Source organism: Marmota marmota, unplaced genomic scaffold, assembly GCF_001458135.2.
Source record: "Marmota marmota marmota unplaced genomic scaffold, marMar, whole genome shotgun sequence".
Taxonomy (NCBI): domain Eukaryota; kingdom Metazoa; phylum Chordata; class Mammalia; order Rodentia; family Sciuridae; genus Marmota; species Marmota marmota.
This window is the reverse complement of record NW_026000057.1, coordinates 425,777-443,941: the sequence shown is the minus strand read 5'-3', so window position 1 is coordinate 443,941 and position 18,165 is coordinate 425,777. Positions and strand designations below refer to the sequence as shown.

The 18,165-nt window shown below is 39.9% G+C and overlaps 1 protein-coding gene across 1 annotated transcript in view; it reads left to right on the top strand.

Moving 5' to 3' along the window:
• The window catches only part of Rnf150 (ring finger protein 150), a 211,624-nt gene that overhangs the window by 124,571 nt on the left and 68,888 nt on the right, over positions 1–18,165 (top strand). Inside the window, exon 2 of the mRNA XM_015484433.2 lies at positions 4,007–4,257. Within this exon, the coding sequence (XP_015339919.2) occupies positions 4,007–4,257 (251 nt within the window). The remainder of the gene's footprint in view (positions 1–4,006; positions 4,258–18,165) is intronic.

The following is an 18,165-nucleotide window of genomic DNA, read 5'->3' as shown; positions in this document are numbered from 1 at the left end:
GATGGAAGAAGGAGATTTGATCCCATGAACACAGGGAGCCACGTTCACCTCCTCCAAGGTGCACAGGGAAGAACATCCAGCACTCTGCTGGTGTTCTGGACATTTTTCATTGTTTAAAAAACCTGGCTTGAATATACAAATAAAGGCTTTCTTGTCATTGAACATTCTTTGGCTTTGGATTCCTTAACTATGCCTACCAAATTAGATTATGGCAGCCGAACACTCTCGTGGGTGAAAGAAGCACTTCAAAACCCAAGATTCCCTTCTTGGCCTGGCACCCAGGTGATATGTGTCCTGTCCACACTTTCTCCCCTAGGACTGAGAGCTTTTACAGCACACACAGTAATTACATAACAGCAATTACCACTCAGAAGGATGAAGTGCCTTTGGGAGACAAATAGATGGCAAGCTTGATGGAACTTTTTGAACAAAAAGAGGTGCTCAGATGTCACCGTAAATATAGAATTTCCCAAATAACTAGGACTCTTTTGTACATTTGAAAGGTACAAAATATGCTCTCAGTTAACTTCTCTCCCCTGAACTTTAGAGCCTCTGGTATGTCATAGATGCATACTACATAGCTACTGAGGGCAACATTATCCTTGAGATTTCTCTCCCCCACCCCACCTGGCCCTGGTTCACTCCTTTCCTGCTCACACACACCCACGGGTGCAATTACACTGCAGAAACTGGAACATTCTGCTGAATTCTCCCTGACTCTGTAGCTACATATTCTAAAATGAAGCAAAGGTCAGGAATTGAGAGCTCACATCAATGAACATGTCTCATTTGGGAAAATTAGTTCCTGGAGTAGATTTTTGCTCTGAAATGTATGCATCAGTCAGAATGGTAGCTCATCCAAAGCTACTTAACATGTACTGATTTTCTTTCTCTCTTTCTTCCTTTCTTTCTTTTGGAGCCCTAAATTCCTAAACTATTAATAAAATTCACACTTATTTCAATAATAACTTTTACCTTGCACGGTACACAGTCTAAAGAATACTACCCCTGAATCACATCTATTTTTACCATCATCAGGCTTGGGAATTAATTATGAATGTTAAAAATGAATAAGGTTGAAGTCCAGATGAACAGACGTGCCCTGCTGTCATCTGCAGTTTGTCTTTCCCAGTGGCTGGAAAATTCACAACATTGGTACAGACAACCCTAGAGATGACACTAAGCCCTTGAGTTTAAAACAGATGCTTTAAATAGTTCATTATACTTTCCTCTACCGCAAGAGAAAATGTTTTCTCGGATCTCTGAGAATGGATCATAAGTAATTGAAAGCTTTGTGGAGATCCAGAAGTTGATTGCCAGTTTTTAGAGTGCTGAACTGGGGTTTCAAATATACCATCCAGTTCCAGAAACCAATTCTTAACTGTTAGACTCTGTGGTCTCTGAAGTGTAAGTACAAATGGGAAAATTCTAGAGTGGGAGCAGGGGAAGTGGTGAGGAGTGTTTGGGCCACCGGAGAGGAAATGAGTTGAAAGCTGTAAAACTGAAGGCCTGGTGCAGGTTCAGCAGGTCAGCCTCACAGGAAAAAGCCAAGTGTAAAATATGCCCGAATTAGAAGAATTAGGGTGGAAAGAAATCACATCCCAATGCTCCTGTTTTCCACCTATGCATGAGAATTCAGTAAACAGTGTGTTGCTATATTAGATAAATATTTGAATAGAATCTTGGGTGGAGGCAAACTTTTTTTTAATTTGTTCTTTTTAGATGTACATGACAGTATAGTGTATTTGGACATATCACACATAACATGGAGTATAACTTTCCCTTCTTGTGGTTGTACACGATGTGGATTTTCACTGGTCGTGTGAACATAGGAAAGTTATGTCTGATTCATTCTGCTGTCTTTCCTATTTCATCCCTCTTCCCTTCCCTTCACTCCCCTTTATCTAATCCAGTGAACTTCTATCCCCCCCCATTATTGTGTGCTAGCATCTGCATATCAGAGAGAACAGTCAGCCTTTGGTTTGGGGGGATTAGCTTATTTCACTTAGCTTAATAATCTCCAGTTCCATCCATTTACCAGCAAATTGGAGGCAAATTTTCTAAGTAGAATATCAAAATTGGAAGCCACTAAGCAATCTATTTATGAAATTTATTGAAAAATATAAAACTTTTGTGTACCATAATTAATCCCCAAACACCCATCCTCAAAATATAATTGAATTCTAGAGAGCCTTAAATAAACATGCCTAAAGAATATAAATAAGGAAATCAATGGAAAATTATGATCCTACTGTTGCTTAAATGTCTCTAAAATAAAGGCAGCACCAGGATGAACCAAGCCAGATTAGTGCAAGACACAAAGAAGATCATGTTTCTGTAAAGACAAAACCTGCCAGTAGCCTTAATCCCTCACCAAACCCCAGACCACACGCAGCCATTAGCCAAAGTAAACACTAAAGCAGAAGGAGCCGCAGAATCCTCAGTAAATTCTGCAAAGTTGGAATTCAAGCTGTGAGTTTGAGTCATTCTCGGAAACAATGTCCAAACCCAAACACTCTGTGGCTTTATGATTTTGCAATTGTACCAATGTAAAGTTCGTAGGAATTTTTTAGATATGTAATTAATGTAGCATGCAAGATACCTTTGTGTGCAGTTTTGTTTTTTTTTTTTTTTTGGTAATGATTTGTCACAAATCAGTGGTTCTAACCTAGTTTGCTTTTAGAATGTTTGTTCAGCCTGAGTGAAATATCATCGTGGAATGTAGGTTTGAAAACCTGCATAAAGAACCAGATACAATGAAAGGCCTAAGTGGCTTCTAAGAGGCTTGCAACACCCTGAGCCAACATAGTCTGGTTTCATCTGCCTGGCTGACCTCAGCATGTGCATAGGCCAGCTTTTAGTAGGGTTTAATTTTGTCCTGAATTTGCAGCATTCTAATTGCATATTAGTTCCCTTTAATTTGTAGTCGCCTCAAGTAATGGATTGCCCCAAATGGAGTGGAGCTTACATCTTTCTGGTGGATTTAAATTAGGGTGATTCTTGGGAACCTATCTGGTAAAACTGACATTCTCTTCTATGTATTATCTGCCACAATGACAGGTTGGGTTGGGTCCTTTGAATCTGGTGTCTTTTCCTGCTTAAATCCACCCTCCCACATAGAGATCCCAGAACTCCTTGCCAAAGAGCTGCCCCTTACACTGTCATGAAGCATGGGGACAATGACCCACATAACTCAGACTCAGTTACTTCAAATTGTCCAAATAATAGGAGCAATGTTGTAGGTGTATTGCATAAAAATGTTTTTAAAAAATTCGAGACTGTTTTTTCTTTGCTTGGGATGGGGTTGCACAGCTGTGTCCAGTGAATTAGGTTAAAATAAGCAGAAAATCGCTCTGAGCCAATATTTTATGTTGGCAGATCATATCAGATGTCTTTAAGAAATTTTGGTTTGGGGTTGAGCAGGTACTCACAAAGGAAGAAAATTGCTTCGGGAACTTTTGTTTTGTTGTTTTGTTATGGTTTAGGTGTTGTTGTTTATTGTTGTTTTGGGTTGGGTTGGGTTGGTGCAAGGGCTGTACCACTGAGCGGCACCTACAGTCCCTGGAAACGGTACACGGAGATCTGTGCGTGGGTAATCCCAGCGTCTGTGCAGGGGAAAGGAACAGAGCACTCAGGATGGTGGCATAACACTGGACATGTCACCCTTTGCCATGGGGTGTAAAGTGCCCTTTGCCCTCCTCAGGAGATCTGGAGAGCGCATCACATAACTGTAAACCAGGCTGGAAGGAAAGGGTCCACCTGTACCAGACCCAGGGTCAACATCTCAGAGTGGAAAAGATGGCCTGATTATGGCCTCACTGGTACCAAATCATGATTTCAACTTAAATTCTTTTTTCGTGTGTAAGACAGCCGCGTCTCTAGGTAGCTGAAGAAAGAGAATATGACTCAGTTTCCAGCTGTTAGGTGTTCCCAGCCCCGCCAAAAACGCTCAAAAGCAGTGTCCCACCTCACCCCAACTGCTGCTTTCTTCCCCCTCCCTACCCAGGTGTCGAAGACATCGTGGCCATTATGATTCCTGAGCCAAAGGGGAAGGAGATCGTGAGCCTGCTGGAAAGGAACGTCACCGTGACCATGTACATCACCATTGGGACCCGGAACTTGCAGAAATATGTGAGCCGCACTTCGGTTGTGTTCGTCTCCATCTCCTTCATTGTCCTGATGATCATTTCCCTCGCATGGCTGGTCTTTTATTATATCCAGAGGTTTCGATATGCAAATGCCAGGGACAGGAACCAGGTGAGTAGCCCACAGTTTTTTAAATAATAGTAACTTTCACAAATTCTTGCAAAAGCAATCGACATTACTGTGTAAACTTTGAAAGATCACAGAAAAGTACCAAGACAAAAACAAAATTACATGTTATACCTCCACTCAGCATAAACATAATCCATATGTCCTATATCGTTTTCAGATATTTTTCAAAAAGACATATTTTGATGTTTTTCTGGTATTGTTATGTAAAATAGAGATAATTGTCTCAAATCCTGCTGCTCATTTTTTGGATAATAATTTAACTGGGCAGAGAATAAATGGTGAATGAGGTCATGAACAATGATATGTTAATAGGCAAATAACACATAGGCTTATGTATTTTTAAAAAAATTATATCACATTTAACTCTGTACCCTTCTCTCTCATTTCATCTTGGAGATTATCTCAGAGGTGAATTTGTATTGACAGACCATGCTGCCTTCTCATTTCTGATGACTACATAGTGTTTCAAAGTCTGCATTTTTCACATTTATTTAGCCAGGTCCCATTAATAGACATTTTTTTCTCTTACCAAAAAAAAAAATGTAAACGTGATGCTAACCACATTTGTGAGTGCATTTATAAAGTAAATCCTAGAAGTTTAGTGATTAGACCAATAATACCAATAATACATGTACTTTCAAAACTATGATAAATATTGACAAGTAGCTAAAAAAATGTACCAATTTGTACTTTAACCAACAGTATATACAAATTATTTTCCCATCTCATCGCCCCCCCAAAAAATATTTTGCAGATTTTTATTGCGTGCCATCTGATAAATTAAAAATGTCACCACATTTTGGGGGATAGAAAGGTTAGCTGAGCTGGACAGCACTTTGCCTGTCATGCCAGAGGCCTTGTGTTTAGTCCCAGGACCAGGGGAAAAAAAAAAAAAACTGTTTTTACATTTTTCTTATTAATCATTAAACATTTTTTCAAGTACAATAGGATAAGTGAAGTAATTTCTGTGAAGTATTTGTTTATATTATTTGAATCCTTTTCAGTTCCGTTTTTTTAATAAACGTGTATAAGATCTTTTAGGAAATTAACCTTTTATGATATGATGATCAGTTTCCCCCCAACTCATCATTATCTTGGATTTATGGATGATGTTTTCTCCATGCAGAATCTTGGGGTTTTTACACAATTAAAATTATGATTTTTTTATGTAGCTCCCAAGTTGTTCATAATCAGGTCTTCTACAGGCCAAGACTTCATTCTCTTATGTTATCCTGTACTATGTTTTAAATTTCCCTGTAAGGTTAAATATTTAGAGAAAATTTTTCAGTGTAAAGAATGAAGTTGAGGAGGAACATTATTTTCAGGAGGGCTACCATTTTATAACTGGTGTTTGTTGATAACTGATCTTCCCTTCATATGCAGTAGCCCCAATTAACTTACATTGAACACCCCTTTGAACTGTCTCTGTGCTCTCAGGACTAGTCCACTGTCATCTGTCAGGACCAGATTGATCTGAGTGCTCTAGGATGATATCTCATGGCTGTTTGTGCTAACTTCCTTATTGCTCTCTCTGCATTTTTTTCATTTTTCTTTATAGAAATTTGAACTCAATATCAGTCTTTTAATTCATAAGGCAGTTTAGGAGAAATTTATGACTATATGATGTTGAATCTTTGTATCCAAGTATAGTTTATATTTTTCCTTTATTCAACTCTTGTTTTTGTCCCAGAGCACTTTTAAATACATATTAATCTTGAACATTCTTTTTTATATTTATTCTTAGACACTGATTATGTTTCTTTTATAAATTTATTTTTTTTCATATTTTTGTACATTTGGCACACTATTAAATAGCATCACTCTCACCACCTTAATAATAATTATAATAATACATAGTATTGATTGTATACAGGCATGTGCTAAGAGCTCTCACTTAATTTGTATATTTAAAAGTCTTTAATAACTTTATAGTAGGGATTTTATTATTCTCATAAAGAAGAAACAGCACAGGGAGGGTAGGTAACTTTCTCAAGGTCACAAAGTTTGTCACTAATAGAACCATGGCAGGACTTCAGAGTCCATGGTCTGAATAACTACATTGCCATACTTGTGATTATTTATATTAATTTCTCAAAATTACATTAATAACACCTACAGTTAGTGATAATTTAGTCCTTTCAAATTTTAAATGTACTATTTTTTATCTTATTTCATTGACTTGTATAATAAAAAACAGAATAACCAAAAATAATATAATGAAGATATGGCTCTTCATGTAATATTTATGGGAATATCTCAATTTAATGGAATTGTTTCTACCATTTTTCATTTTATCAATTCCCTATGTAGTCTTCTAGGTTAAGGTACATATTTTATTATGTTATAAAATATATATTAATGTCAGAAGTGTCTACAGTACTATCTGAATATGAATTTTTAATAAAGAGTGGGTGTTTAGTTCTAACAAATGCCTTTTTAATAGCAGTGGTCTAAGTTTTCTCTTTTTCCTTATTTAAAGGACTGGATTCTATTAATGAATTTCCCAGTTCTGAAAAATCCTGAATTTCCAGTACCTACCATTCCTCTAATCTGTCCTAGGTTACATTTATCAGTATTTTACTTAGAATATTATTTAGTTCTTACCTTGGAACTCATATGTGAAATTTGTCGATGGTTTACGTTTTTGTCATGTTTAGGTGGTGGTTATTCTGGCTTTATGAGAACAATTGGCAAGCCACCCTCCACTTTCTGTGATCTCGAGTTATGACGTCCAGCACGGCAACCATTTGCCAGGTGTGGCTGTTTAAATTGAAATTAATTGTAATAAAATATAATTTAGCCCTCTGGCACAATCCCCGTGGCTACCACATGGCTGTGCATATATATTCCATTTCCATCTTTGAAGAAGGTCCTACTGGGCAGCAGTGCTCTAAGGCATTTGGAACAGCACTGGAAGTGGCTGATTCTAATCAGCGTAGAAATCATAAGTTAATAAGGTCTGAATTGTTTGGTTTAGAGGGATAGGTCTTTTGCCTTTTCTATTTGTTTTATGGCTATTGGTCTGTTTGACTTTTCTGTGGCTTCTTGAATAATTAGTTTTAAATCGTTCTTGCTTTTTTCCTTATTCTCGAAATGATGCAGACTCAATGCAACAAACTTTGTCAACCATTCAAAAATCACCAAAAGAAAAAGCAAATCATCCATTCCCACAACTGAATTGTCAGTTATTATCTTGTGGATTTATTCAGTAATTTATCATTTTATGTGTACCTCTGTATGCGTGAGACAAACACATAAATATATTTTATGTTCTTTTTATTAAATGGTGAGCATTTTCACCATCATTAAATAATCTTCAAAAACATGACTTTTGTTGCCATGTGATAGTGAAGTTCTATCACTTACCAAAAGTGAGAAAATTATTTAATTTTTTTTCTGCACTAAGTGATAATATACTATACATTTCTCTTATGGTTACCTTTCTCTTATGAGGATTAAATTACTTTATGTTATTTTAAGAAACACAGAACATTCAATGGATCTCCACATCATGTATAACAAGAATGGGATCTAATTAAAATAATATATACTCCATAGATATGTAATATATCAAAATATACTCTACCATCATATCTATATAAAAAGAACAATAAGAAACACTGAACATTTGATTAATTAAAATTCCCATGAATTATGCCCATTATTATCATCATGACGATCCTTGATGACTCCATACCATACAACTCAATACTTCCCCTTTTATTAAGTACTCCAGGCCACAAATAAACACAATACTAGTTAGACATAAGGTGATGAAAATACATTCAGGAATAATGCATTTGTTTCCTCTGGAATTTCGTATGAGGGAACATATATCACTTATGAAAATGATAGTCAGCAAGTGCATCAGACAATGATAAACAGAAGTGGCATTTCTTTATTTTTGAACCTATAGATAATTAGGTAGTTGAGGCAAGGATGGCATTTTAAGGTTGAACTAGTTGAGTGATTATTTCATTCATTTCACTCTGTACAGGTAGATAGTGCTTGTGTATCTTTTTAGACATATACATATTCTGTGATGTATATTAAAAAAAAAACTGGAAGATGACGGTATGGAAGTGATGTGGTTTGGTTAGCAGGTTTTAAGTTGTAACTCTGCTCCCATTGCATTAACTTTCCTTGAATTACAGGATGATAGCATGAGGGTCACTCAGTGAATTGGGATCATGTTAAAAGTTAACAATGGTCATATACTTCAGTCCTTTGGTGAATGGAGTAAGAACAAATAGTTTCCCTTAGGAAAAAAAAATTTCTCTTTTGATAGGCAATGTTCTGCTCTATTCAACAGAAACTTGCAGTGTGCAAGCTGTAGCTATATAAAGAATCAGGTTAAACTTAAATCCTTATTTTTATTAAACCATAATTGACCTTTAGAAAAAGTGGCTCTCAGTTTCTGCAGGACCACAGCCTGAAATAGAATATAAAAGGCGTTAATTTTACATTGGCAAAGTATCCAGCCATTCAGGAAGAGAAGGTGAACTTTGAGCACCTCTGAGTCTGCCTCAGTATGTGTGGGTGACAATTAAAGGACATGATCATGCACCTTTTCATGCCACACTGGACCTGGAGAAGACCCTCTCAGTCACATTTCTCAGCAAGTGAGATTTTTCTGGAAGTTCACAGCAAGATCTTGGCACATCCATAGGACCTTTGGCTGCTGTGATGTTGCCTAAAGCAACTCTGTCACATTAAATCCAATTCAGGGCAACAGTGAAAGATGATGGCTTTGGAATCAAAAGGATCTGGGTTCAAATCTTTGCTCTGCTGATTCCTGGCAATGTGACCTTGCAGAGCTACATCCCCATCCCGTGCAAAGTGAGAGCGATAAGCCAGCCCCATAGGCTTGATGTAAGGTTGGAGAGAAAACTGTATGACATTATTAGAGGGTTGTTAATGAGGTCATTTTCAATGGACAAAAGAATTCTTGGAGAATGGCCTTTCCTCCTAAAAGGCAAATAGCTCATTTCTTACATAACACATGCAGTTAGGTCTAGGTATGGGCTTTGGATCTCAGTTGACACCGTTTGAAGCAAAATGAGGTATATTTTTTCCATCTTTCCTCTAAGGTTATGGGACAAGCAAAGCTAGATAAATACACCACATAGAAAGAATTTGACTTTCTTTGAAAGTAATTATCCACACAGCACCTCTTTTTAATTAGCAATAATAATATATGTACACAGTGAAAAAATAATAGGTCAACAAGAGGTACATGATTGAGAGTAAGTCTTCTTTCTACCCCAAACTCCCTTTAGCAACTTTCTGTCCTCCAGCCCTCCCCAGAAGCAGCGACTCTTAACACTTCCCTTACTCACTTCCAGAAGAGTGTGTGTGTGTGTGTGTGTGTGTGTGTACACAAAGTTACTTTCCACATTTATTACGTAGACAGGGACTCTGCCTTCACAAAGTATCATAGTGGCATCAATAAGCAATGCCCATGAAAATGGATGGGAGACAACTTGGAAGGGGAGGACCGTGGTCACAGAGGATGGATTTGACTAGAGGGAGGGAGGTGGAAAAGTTAAGGAGTCGGATTAAGGCAATATTTTAAAATCCTATGGGTTAAATGTAGAATATAAAAGACACATCCTAGTTTATGCCTGCTGTCCCAGCCTCTGTAGTAGGAGGGAGATCCCCTGTTTTCTCCCCCATAATCTCAACTCGGAAGACTCCTGTCACCACGTGTGCGGGTGTTCCCCACAGGACACCACCTGAGTGTCCTAGAGTCTAACTCCATTCTGACATGATCTGCCTAAGAGAGTAGCAAACCCACAGGTTAAGAAATGTGTTCCACAAGGCTGTGCCATTTCAGACCCTGGGCATATCCAGTCGTGCCCCTTGCTTCTGGCAGAGAGGCTTTCTATGGGAGGTTCTCAGGGCTCCCTCTTCAGGTTTGGTTATTTGTTAGAGCAGGAAAGACGACGCACAGGGCATGATCCAGGGGAAGGGCACAGAGCTGCCACACGTGCTCTGGGCGGGACCATTCTACATGTGCAGCAACCTGGAGCTCTCTAAACCCTGTCATTTGGGGATTTTTATGGAGGTTTCTTTACCCATGCAGGATGGATGAAATCAATGGCCATGTAATCAACCTTCAGTCCCTCTCCTCCCTCAGAGCACGTGTCTGTGTGTGTACACATGCACCTGCACAAAGTTATTTTCAAGACTTGTTACCTAGACCAGGACTCTGCCCTCCCAAAGCTTGTATGATAGTGGCAGCAACCAGCACTACTGCATTTGGGGTGGGAGTGGTGACAGATCTGAAAATTCCAACCCTCTAATCACCGGTTGGCTCCCCCAGGCAATCTGCCTCCATCCTTAGAGACTTTCCTAAAACCTCCTCAATGTGTGAATATTCTTTGTGTACCACCAGAGATATGTTCTGCATGTGTAATAAGAATTGTAGTGCATTCCGCTGCCATATATAAATAAAAAAATTTTAAAAACCTCCTCAATGACATAAAGCCAGGTGTCATTAACAAGGGGCTTGTTATGAATAACAAAAGGCTGTCCTTGCATCTTATCACTCCCACTGCTTAGAAAACGACAAGGGTTTGAGTAGCTCTAGCCAAGATTTTGGATAAAGACCAAGATAATAGATTCTGTTTTCTATATCATCATATCACACAGTTGTCCCCGTTCAGATGATAAGTCATATGGTTACCATATGTTTGAGTGAAGGAGAGGAATCAAGGATGCAATTAGGTCAACTCTTGGGGCATTGACTGGAAGGGAAAAGACAGAGGAAATTAAGATCCAGAGGGTCGGAGAGCCAAGAAACTGAGTTTGACAATGTTAAATTTAGAAGTCTACTGGATGTCAAAGCAGGGATTCCCGGTAGGATTTTCTTTTTCATTTTGCAGAGCTGGGATGGAACCCAGGGCCTCACACATGCTAGGCAAGTGAGCTACCTCTGAGCTCCATCACCAACCCTGCCAGATAGGTTTTTGAATATACAGGCAGGAGAGAAGAAGGAGCAAGAGATGGGAACATGGGAGTCATCTGTCAATAGATGCCCTTCAAATTGTCAGGCAGGTGGAGCTCACCTGGAAGGGGTGTGTATACCAAGAGAAGAGGTCTGAGGCCAGAAGCTGAGATACTCAAATATGGCCTTACCTCCTCCCCAGTCTATCTCCATGGATTATATAATTCTACATATTTATTTGATTTTCTTCCTAGTTCTTACCACTATCCAAATGCTTCCTACCTGAAACCTCCTGGCTTCACACCTACCTTCTGAGGGCACAGAGGCTCACTGAGGGAGGAGGCTGGTTTGCAGAGACCTGGCACAGCCTGCCTCCATCAGATCCATGGCTCCCTGTTCAGCATACCTACCCTGAAGCACCCTCTGCACTCCCAATGCTTGTTCAGCCCATTCTCTTCTCTTGAGTCCAGCCTCCTTTGGGTGCTTGCTCTGTCAGATGACCTGGGGTACGACTGTTCCAGGCCCTCTGCACAGAGCCCAGAAGATGGATGGCTCCTATTCCCCACTGCTGCACAAGCCCTGTGACAGCTGAGAGCCTGTGGAAGCGTCTCATGTGGCTGACCATGCAGGTCTGTTTTGAACACACATAGGGCCTTTCAGAACCAGTTTCCTAATGTCATGTTCCAGCCCAGTGAAATCTCATCTCTGTCCAAGCCCACAGTACTCTGTTTCATAATCAGACATAAAAAGGTGACACCCCCAGGCAGCAAAGGAGAGTCTGGAATATTATAAAGGTTGGGATTTCAGGAGCTAAGAATGCTTAAAAGTGTGAAGGTTTGCATGTAACTGTGGTTTTGGTGTAAAGTAGAATCAAACTCTTGCATAGGACAAGGTCATGGGCAAGAGGACAATGGGGTCTAGTAAGTGAGCAGGGCCTCATCTGACACTTAAGGGTGGGAACAGGAGCCAAGCAGGACAGAGCAAAGCAAGGCAGGGCAGGAAAGGAAGGCTGGGGAATGGTGCTGAGGGATGGGACCCATTGGGTCACACTTTCACCTGTCAAAGGAGCAGGGCATGAGTACAGCCTCCAGGATTATATGAGAAGAGAAGTTGGTTCCTTCTACTTTTAAGCTAAGGAAAGCCTCCATAATGATTATGGAAAACATTTTACTGGCCGGGCACAGTGGCACATGCTTATTATCCCAGCAGCTCGGGAGACTGAGGCAGGAGGATTGTGAGTTTAAAGCCACCTTCAGCAAAAGTGAGGCACTAAGGAACTCAGTGAGACCCTGTCTCTAAATAAAATGCCAAAAAATAGGGCTGGGGATGTGGCTCAGTGGTCGAGTGCCCTTGAGTTCAATCCCTGGAACCCTCCAAAAGAAGAAAACATTTTACTAGCCATTTAACACATGTCCTGGTGACTTAAATACCATGACAGATCTCTCTTTCTCTCCTTACATATCCTCTGGATGTCCCTTGTGAGTGGTTTAAGGAAATATCCCACTGATGCACCAGTGTGGGCTTCTACACTAAATAATCTGGAATGCTCTCAGGTGAGCCCTGAGAACCCACGTTCTCCAAATGTCTATGGATGGGAAACAGAATTGAGAGGCAAAAGTCACCCACTTGTAATTCTGCTCTTGTTGAGAATGCTCACTGAAGTCTCAGGATATAGATTTAGAACTTAAAGGGACAATGACTTTGATAAATCATTTTTAACAAGGACACATAACCAGGTTAGTGATTTCAAGTCAAAATGACTTCTATCAGATCAAGGCACCTCAATAGCATTGGGACACAGAGAAGACTTAGCCCATGAGGAGGCTTCTTGGAGGATGCCAGGGTTCGTGTTCATTCTACCCACCTAATGACCTACATCTAGCAACCTGTTCTTGAATTTGGAGGTATGTTATAGTGTGGATGTGAGGTGTCCCACAAAAATCTCCTGTATTAGTGCAAGAGTGTGAAAGGGTGCGTGTTCCCTATGGCCCCCTTTCCTTTCCTCTCTCTGCTTCTTGACGCCATCACAATCTGAGCACCTCCCCTCCTCTGAGATCTTCCCTTATGATGCGCCGCCTCACCTTGGACACGGAGCAATGGAGTTGGCCATCCGTGGACTGAGACCACTGAAACCATAAGCCCCCAGTAAACTTTTCCTCCTCTAAGTTATCGTTGGGTGTTTTGGTCACAGTGATGCAAAAGCTGACTGAAGAAAGGGAGGCCGGATTCTCAGCAGATTCCCTGATCCTGAACACCAGAGTACACTACAGTCCCTGATGCATACCAGGAAGTTGATGAGGCATGCACATCTCTTTCCCCGGATGTCTTATTCTTCCTGCCCTTCACTCATTCCTGTCCTGCTTATGAAAACCCTACAGAATGGCAAAGTGAAGCCAGCAAGCAGTGTTCCTCCGTGGCCATAAAAGCCTATCTTCTGTTTTTCATGCCAGGGATCGAACCCAGGGAGCTTAACTACTGAGCCTCATCCCCAGCCCTTTTTTATATTTTATTTACAATCAGGATCTCACTAAGTTGCTGAGGCTAGCTTTGAACTCGTGATTCCTGCCTCAGCCTACAAGCCACTGGGATTACTGGAGTGCACCACTGTGCCCAGCTAAGCCTCTCTTCTTACCATGATCTAGAATATTGTCTCACTATCATCTCAGACACAAGGACTTAGTCTGTGCCATGAAAACCACACAGCTCCCAAACATGGTAGCTATTTCAAATTCAGGCGTATTAGATCAACTAAGTGGGGCTCTTTTTTGATTTTCCTAGACAATATTGCCTTTGAAGGTGATCCAAGGAAACCAGACCTGTTTTGATCTGTTTTTTTGTTTGTTTGTTTGTTTGTTTTTTATGTGAGGCCTGGTAATGATATGGAGCAAAGTTTTCTTGGAGGATTTCTCTCTCCCAGGGGGACACCTTTGCATGGCTCATGTCCCTGTGATCTCTTTTGCACATATTGGTGAAGTTACCTTGGAACAAAAGAAGTGATGGAATTTAAAACAAACTAACAATTCACAGGAAAAGAGAGAGAAAAGGAATATGCCAAGTATCAGCCACCAAGGGAGATTTGAGGCAGAGAAGCATCTCCTAAAGAATAAAAACTAAAATTATCCTTGAGAGTGCTCTAGAAGAACGTGCCAAGCCCTCAGGGGGAAGGACACATGCTGAATCCAGGAAGCATTTAGTGAGCCTTCTCCTCTGCTACAGCTCACACAGAATAGGCTTAACCTCACATTGGGAGCACACTTGACAGCTCCAAGCCATCGTTCTGTGAGACCATCATAGCCATTGATCATCTAGTTCTATGTCATGGAAACTGATGAGACTTCGGTCACCTTAGCCAGTCCTGGAGGATCGTTGTTATGTAGGAGAGCTATGAGGAAAAGGTCTGTGTCACATGACCACATGAACTCCAAGATGACCAGGACCCACTCCATTTTGGTTTTTTTTTTTTTTTTTTAGATAGTGGCCTCCCTTCACCTAGAATATAAGAACATTTCACTGTTTTTCCCCTTGGTGATGGTGATGATGATGGTTAACATAAGCATAAAATACAGTTGTTGGGGCAAATATGACACCAAGTCATCCCATCATATGAGATGGGGGAGGGTCAGCTCAGTTTTGATGCCGTCCTATGGATGGAAAGGTGCGGTGAATCCCCTCCCCCATCATAGGGCCTGTGTGACACTGATAGGAGCATCACCAGTTTCATGAATGAAAAGTTTAATGTGATGTGGGAACCTTCGAAACTGGTGACCCAAGACCCAAAGAAAATTGTTTTTTTTTTTTTATTCCTCCATACAATGAAGAATGAGCAGCCATGGAGAAAGATGGCTGAACAAAAGGCCGGAATGCACAGTGGAGCGGTCAGTGGGGAGTGTTCAGATCCTCTGTGGATCTTCTGTGCACACTCCTTCCTCCCAGGTATAGGACAGGACACTCTGGAGTGAGGGCCTTCAAGGGAAACTGAGAGTGGCACCCCACCACCCCAGGTTTCATGGCTTCCTTCAGGAGAGGCTCTAGCTTCTACGACTCACCTTGGAGATAGAAATCTGTTTTCTTCCACTCATTTCTAGAAATTGGAGGGCAGGAGGACAGAAAGAGACTTTGTCCTGAGGCTGCTTCTGGGGCCTCCAGTTTCCTTTAGTTCAAGGTACTGAGCAAGCCACTGGGGTATCATTTTCAGAGTCCCAGAACTGTATTTTGGTTCCGGATTTTTTTTTTTTAAATAACCTTCATTGAATTTCTAACAGAGCAGATGAAGAGGAAACTGTCTTCTTTTTAGTTTCTTAAACATTTGGAAGATCACTAATTTATGTGTCTTGAGTTGAACTGGGGTTTGTCATTGTTTTTCATCCTCACTGGTACTTATGGAGGACTTTTTCTGTTAATGTGTGATTCTGCTTTTGTTTTCCATAAAGCATTTTATCTTCACCATTGTCGAGAAACCAATAACCTTGGAAAATATTTTCTTGTACCTGATTAGATCAAATTAATAGCTAAATCTGGTTACCAAGATGCCTAGTCCTGACCATTGTTAGTAAAAAGTGTGATTTGGATTTGGTTGGGTTGGAGAACAACCATACATCCCCATCCAAAACAAAGCGCTGACCCAAACCTTTAGTGGTCCCTCATTCCCCTGAGGTGTTCCCTAACTCTTCCATTCTGCATTTCTGAAAATCACAAAGGAAAGCTTCTGTTTATGATTGACTTCAGGTTTGATGTCTAGATTCTCTGCTTGGGCCCTGGGCAAGACTCAGTTTGAGCAGGGCCTGTCATTTTCTTCCTCCTTTATTCTTGGTACAGTTAAAAAAATCCCCCAGAAGAAGAGGTCAACAACAAAAGCAACGACTACTTTATCTGGGTCGTTTCATTAAGAATATTTATATTTGCATTTATTATCTCTTTAATCTGCATTTTGGAAATCCAACACTAGTGTGAAAATTGTTGGAAGTAGAACTTTCTTTTAAATGTTCAAAACTTGTTTTAAATGTTGAAAGTGGGACTTTTTTCCTACATATAATTTTAATGTCACTTAGGAAGAATTGAGACATACTGACAATATTTGGCTACATGCAAATGTATGTGGCATTTTTGAAAACTTTATGGGGCTTCTCCTCTAATTTTGCTATTCCAGAATGCTTTCAAAAAATAAATAAATAAACAATGCTACCTAGCCCCATGATCATGTATTTCTCAGAAGCTGATTTTCTTATCTTCTTCAGGCAGCTGGGTATTCCCCCAGAGACAGGACAGACAATTATAGCCTCCATGAGTCTGGAGAATTCCATCTTTCTGCTCCTCAAAGGAGGCAAATGCGTGCCATCTACCCATAACCTATGGAATGATGCTTGACTCCAGGATCTTCAAGGAGCATGAAAGGGAAAAGACACCGTTGTACCCTTTTTTACAATGGTTAAGGAAAATATGTCTTCCTGCCTTTGTGAATCATGTGATTTTTTTTCAGGACTCCCAAAGAGAAAGACCTTGTAGAAACATTGAAGAGAACCTCATGACTTTCTCTTTTGCGCTAGTCTCTAAGTCTTAGCTCTACTGACTGGGGAAGCCTGTCTCCTAAAGGACTTTATTCTTCATTAAGCACCTTAACCTCTCTTGGACTCAGTCATACAAATGCCACTAATGGAATTCATCTTTCTAATTCCACAACCATTAACTTCCCTGTTAGCCATAAGCTTTGATACATTAATTTTAGCTTACTCTACATTTCCCGAATGGACTTACCTCTTTGAGTGGTAGTGGTGATTCCTCTCCTTCCTCTTCCTCCCATTCCTTGAAATTAAATTATGTGTTCACATTTAAGAAGCCATCTTTCATTTGCTAAAGAATTGTTCTAAATGAAAATTAAATTTTGAAAACATCATTTCTAGTTCACCTGCTTTAAACATACTTTGGCTTCAGTTGAGTATAAATCTATGACCCTGTTTGAAAACACCGTTTTTTGCTTAATTACTCTGCTCATCCTTTGAAAACAAAAACAATTTAAGTAATTGAATTGGGTACAAACATTATAGAATACCAATTAAACAGTTGCAAAAATATCAGAGTTCTTGGCTTAAAAGCGATCAACATTTGTTTACTTAGGGCCCAAATTTCTTGGTGTTAATGTAGTATTCTGTAGGTTTGTGACATTGTCTCCCAGTGACCAGTAACACTTTCTCAGTGCTTTTCATCCATGGCCCAGATTGCAATAGTTGGCACCTACTAGTTGAGACAAGCTGGGTTTGCTGGGGCTAGAAATTCAGCTTTGCTTATGTACAACACAAATCACTATAGTTTATCTGTAAATTTTTTCATGAACTGGCTAAATTTCTCAGGTTGTTTTCCATGCTTAAAAAAAAACCTATTGGCTTAATATTTTATTCAATCATATTTTATGGAATTTCTACTAGATGATAAGCTACAGAGGACAAAAATGTCTGCATTATTTTTCCCCACTACCGATTTTCTAAAACCCAAACCTGTGCTTGGCACAGAATAAGAGATCAAAAATACATGTTAAATAATCAAGTGCCGCTGATTGAAGGCAGCTTTATTCTATGAGCTGGGGACATAGTAAAAAGCAAGAATATACACAGAGCTCCTGTTGAAGAGCTTACTTGAGGGAAATATAACAGAGATTGATCATAAAAACAAATATCAAATACCCAATGTGACAGTGCTGCAAAGCAGAGGTGTGTCAAAAATGTGCAATGAGGGTCTAGAGTAGAAGGATCTTGCTGGGGGATCCCTGAAGAATGACCTAAGATGTAAGGATGACTAAGTAGTAACCAGAGGACAAGGAGAAGAATAGGCCACGTGTTTACTTTCCCCTCAGTTACTTTCTCTCTCTCTCACTCTCATGTCTACCTTTAGTAATTATCATTGCAGACTCTTCCTAAGTTTTCCGGCTACCTTAGTGTGCTAGCTACTCA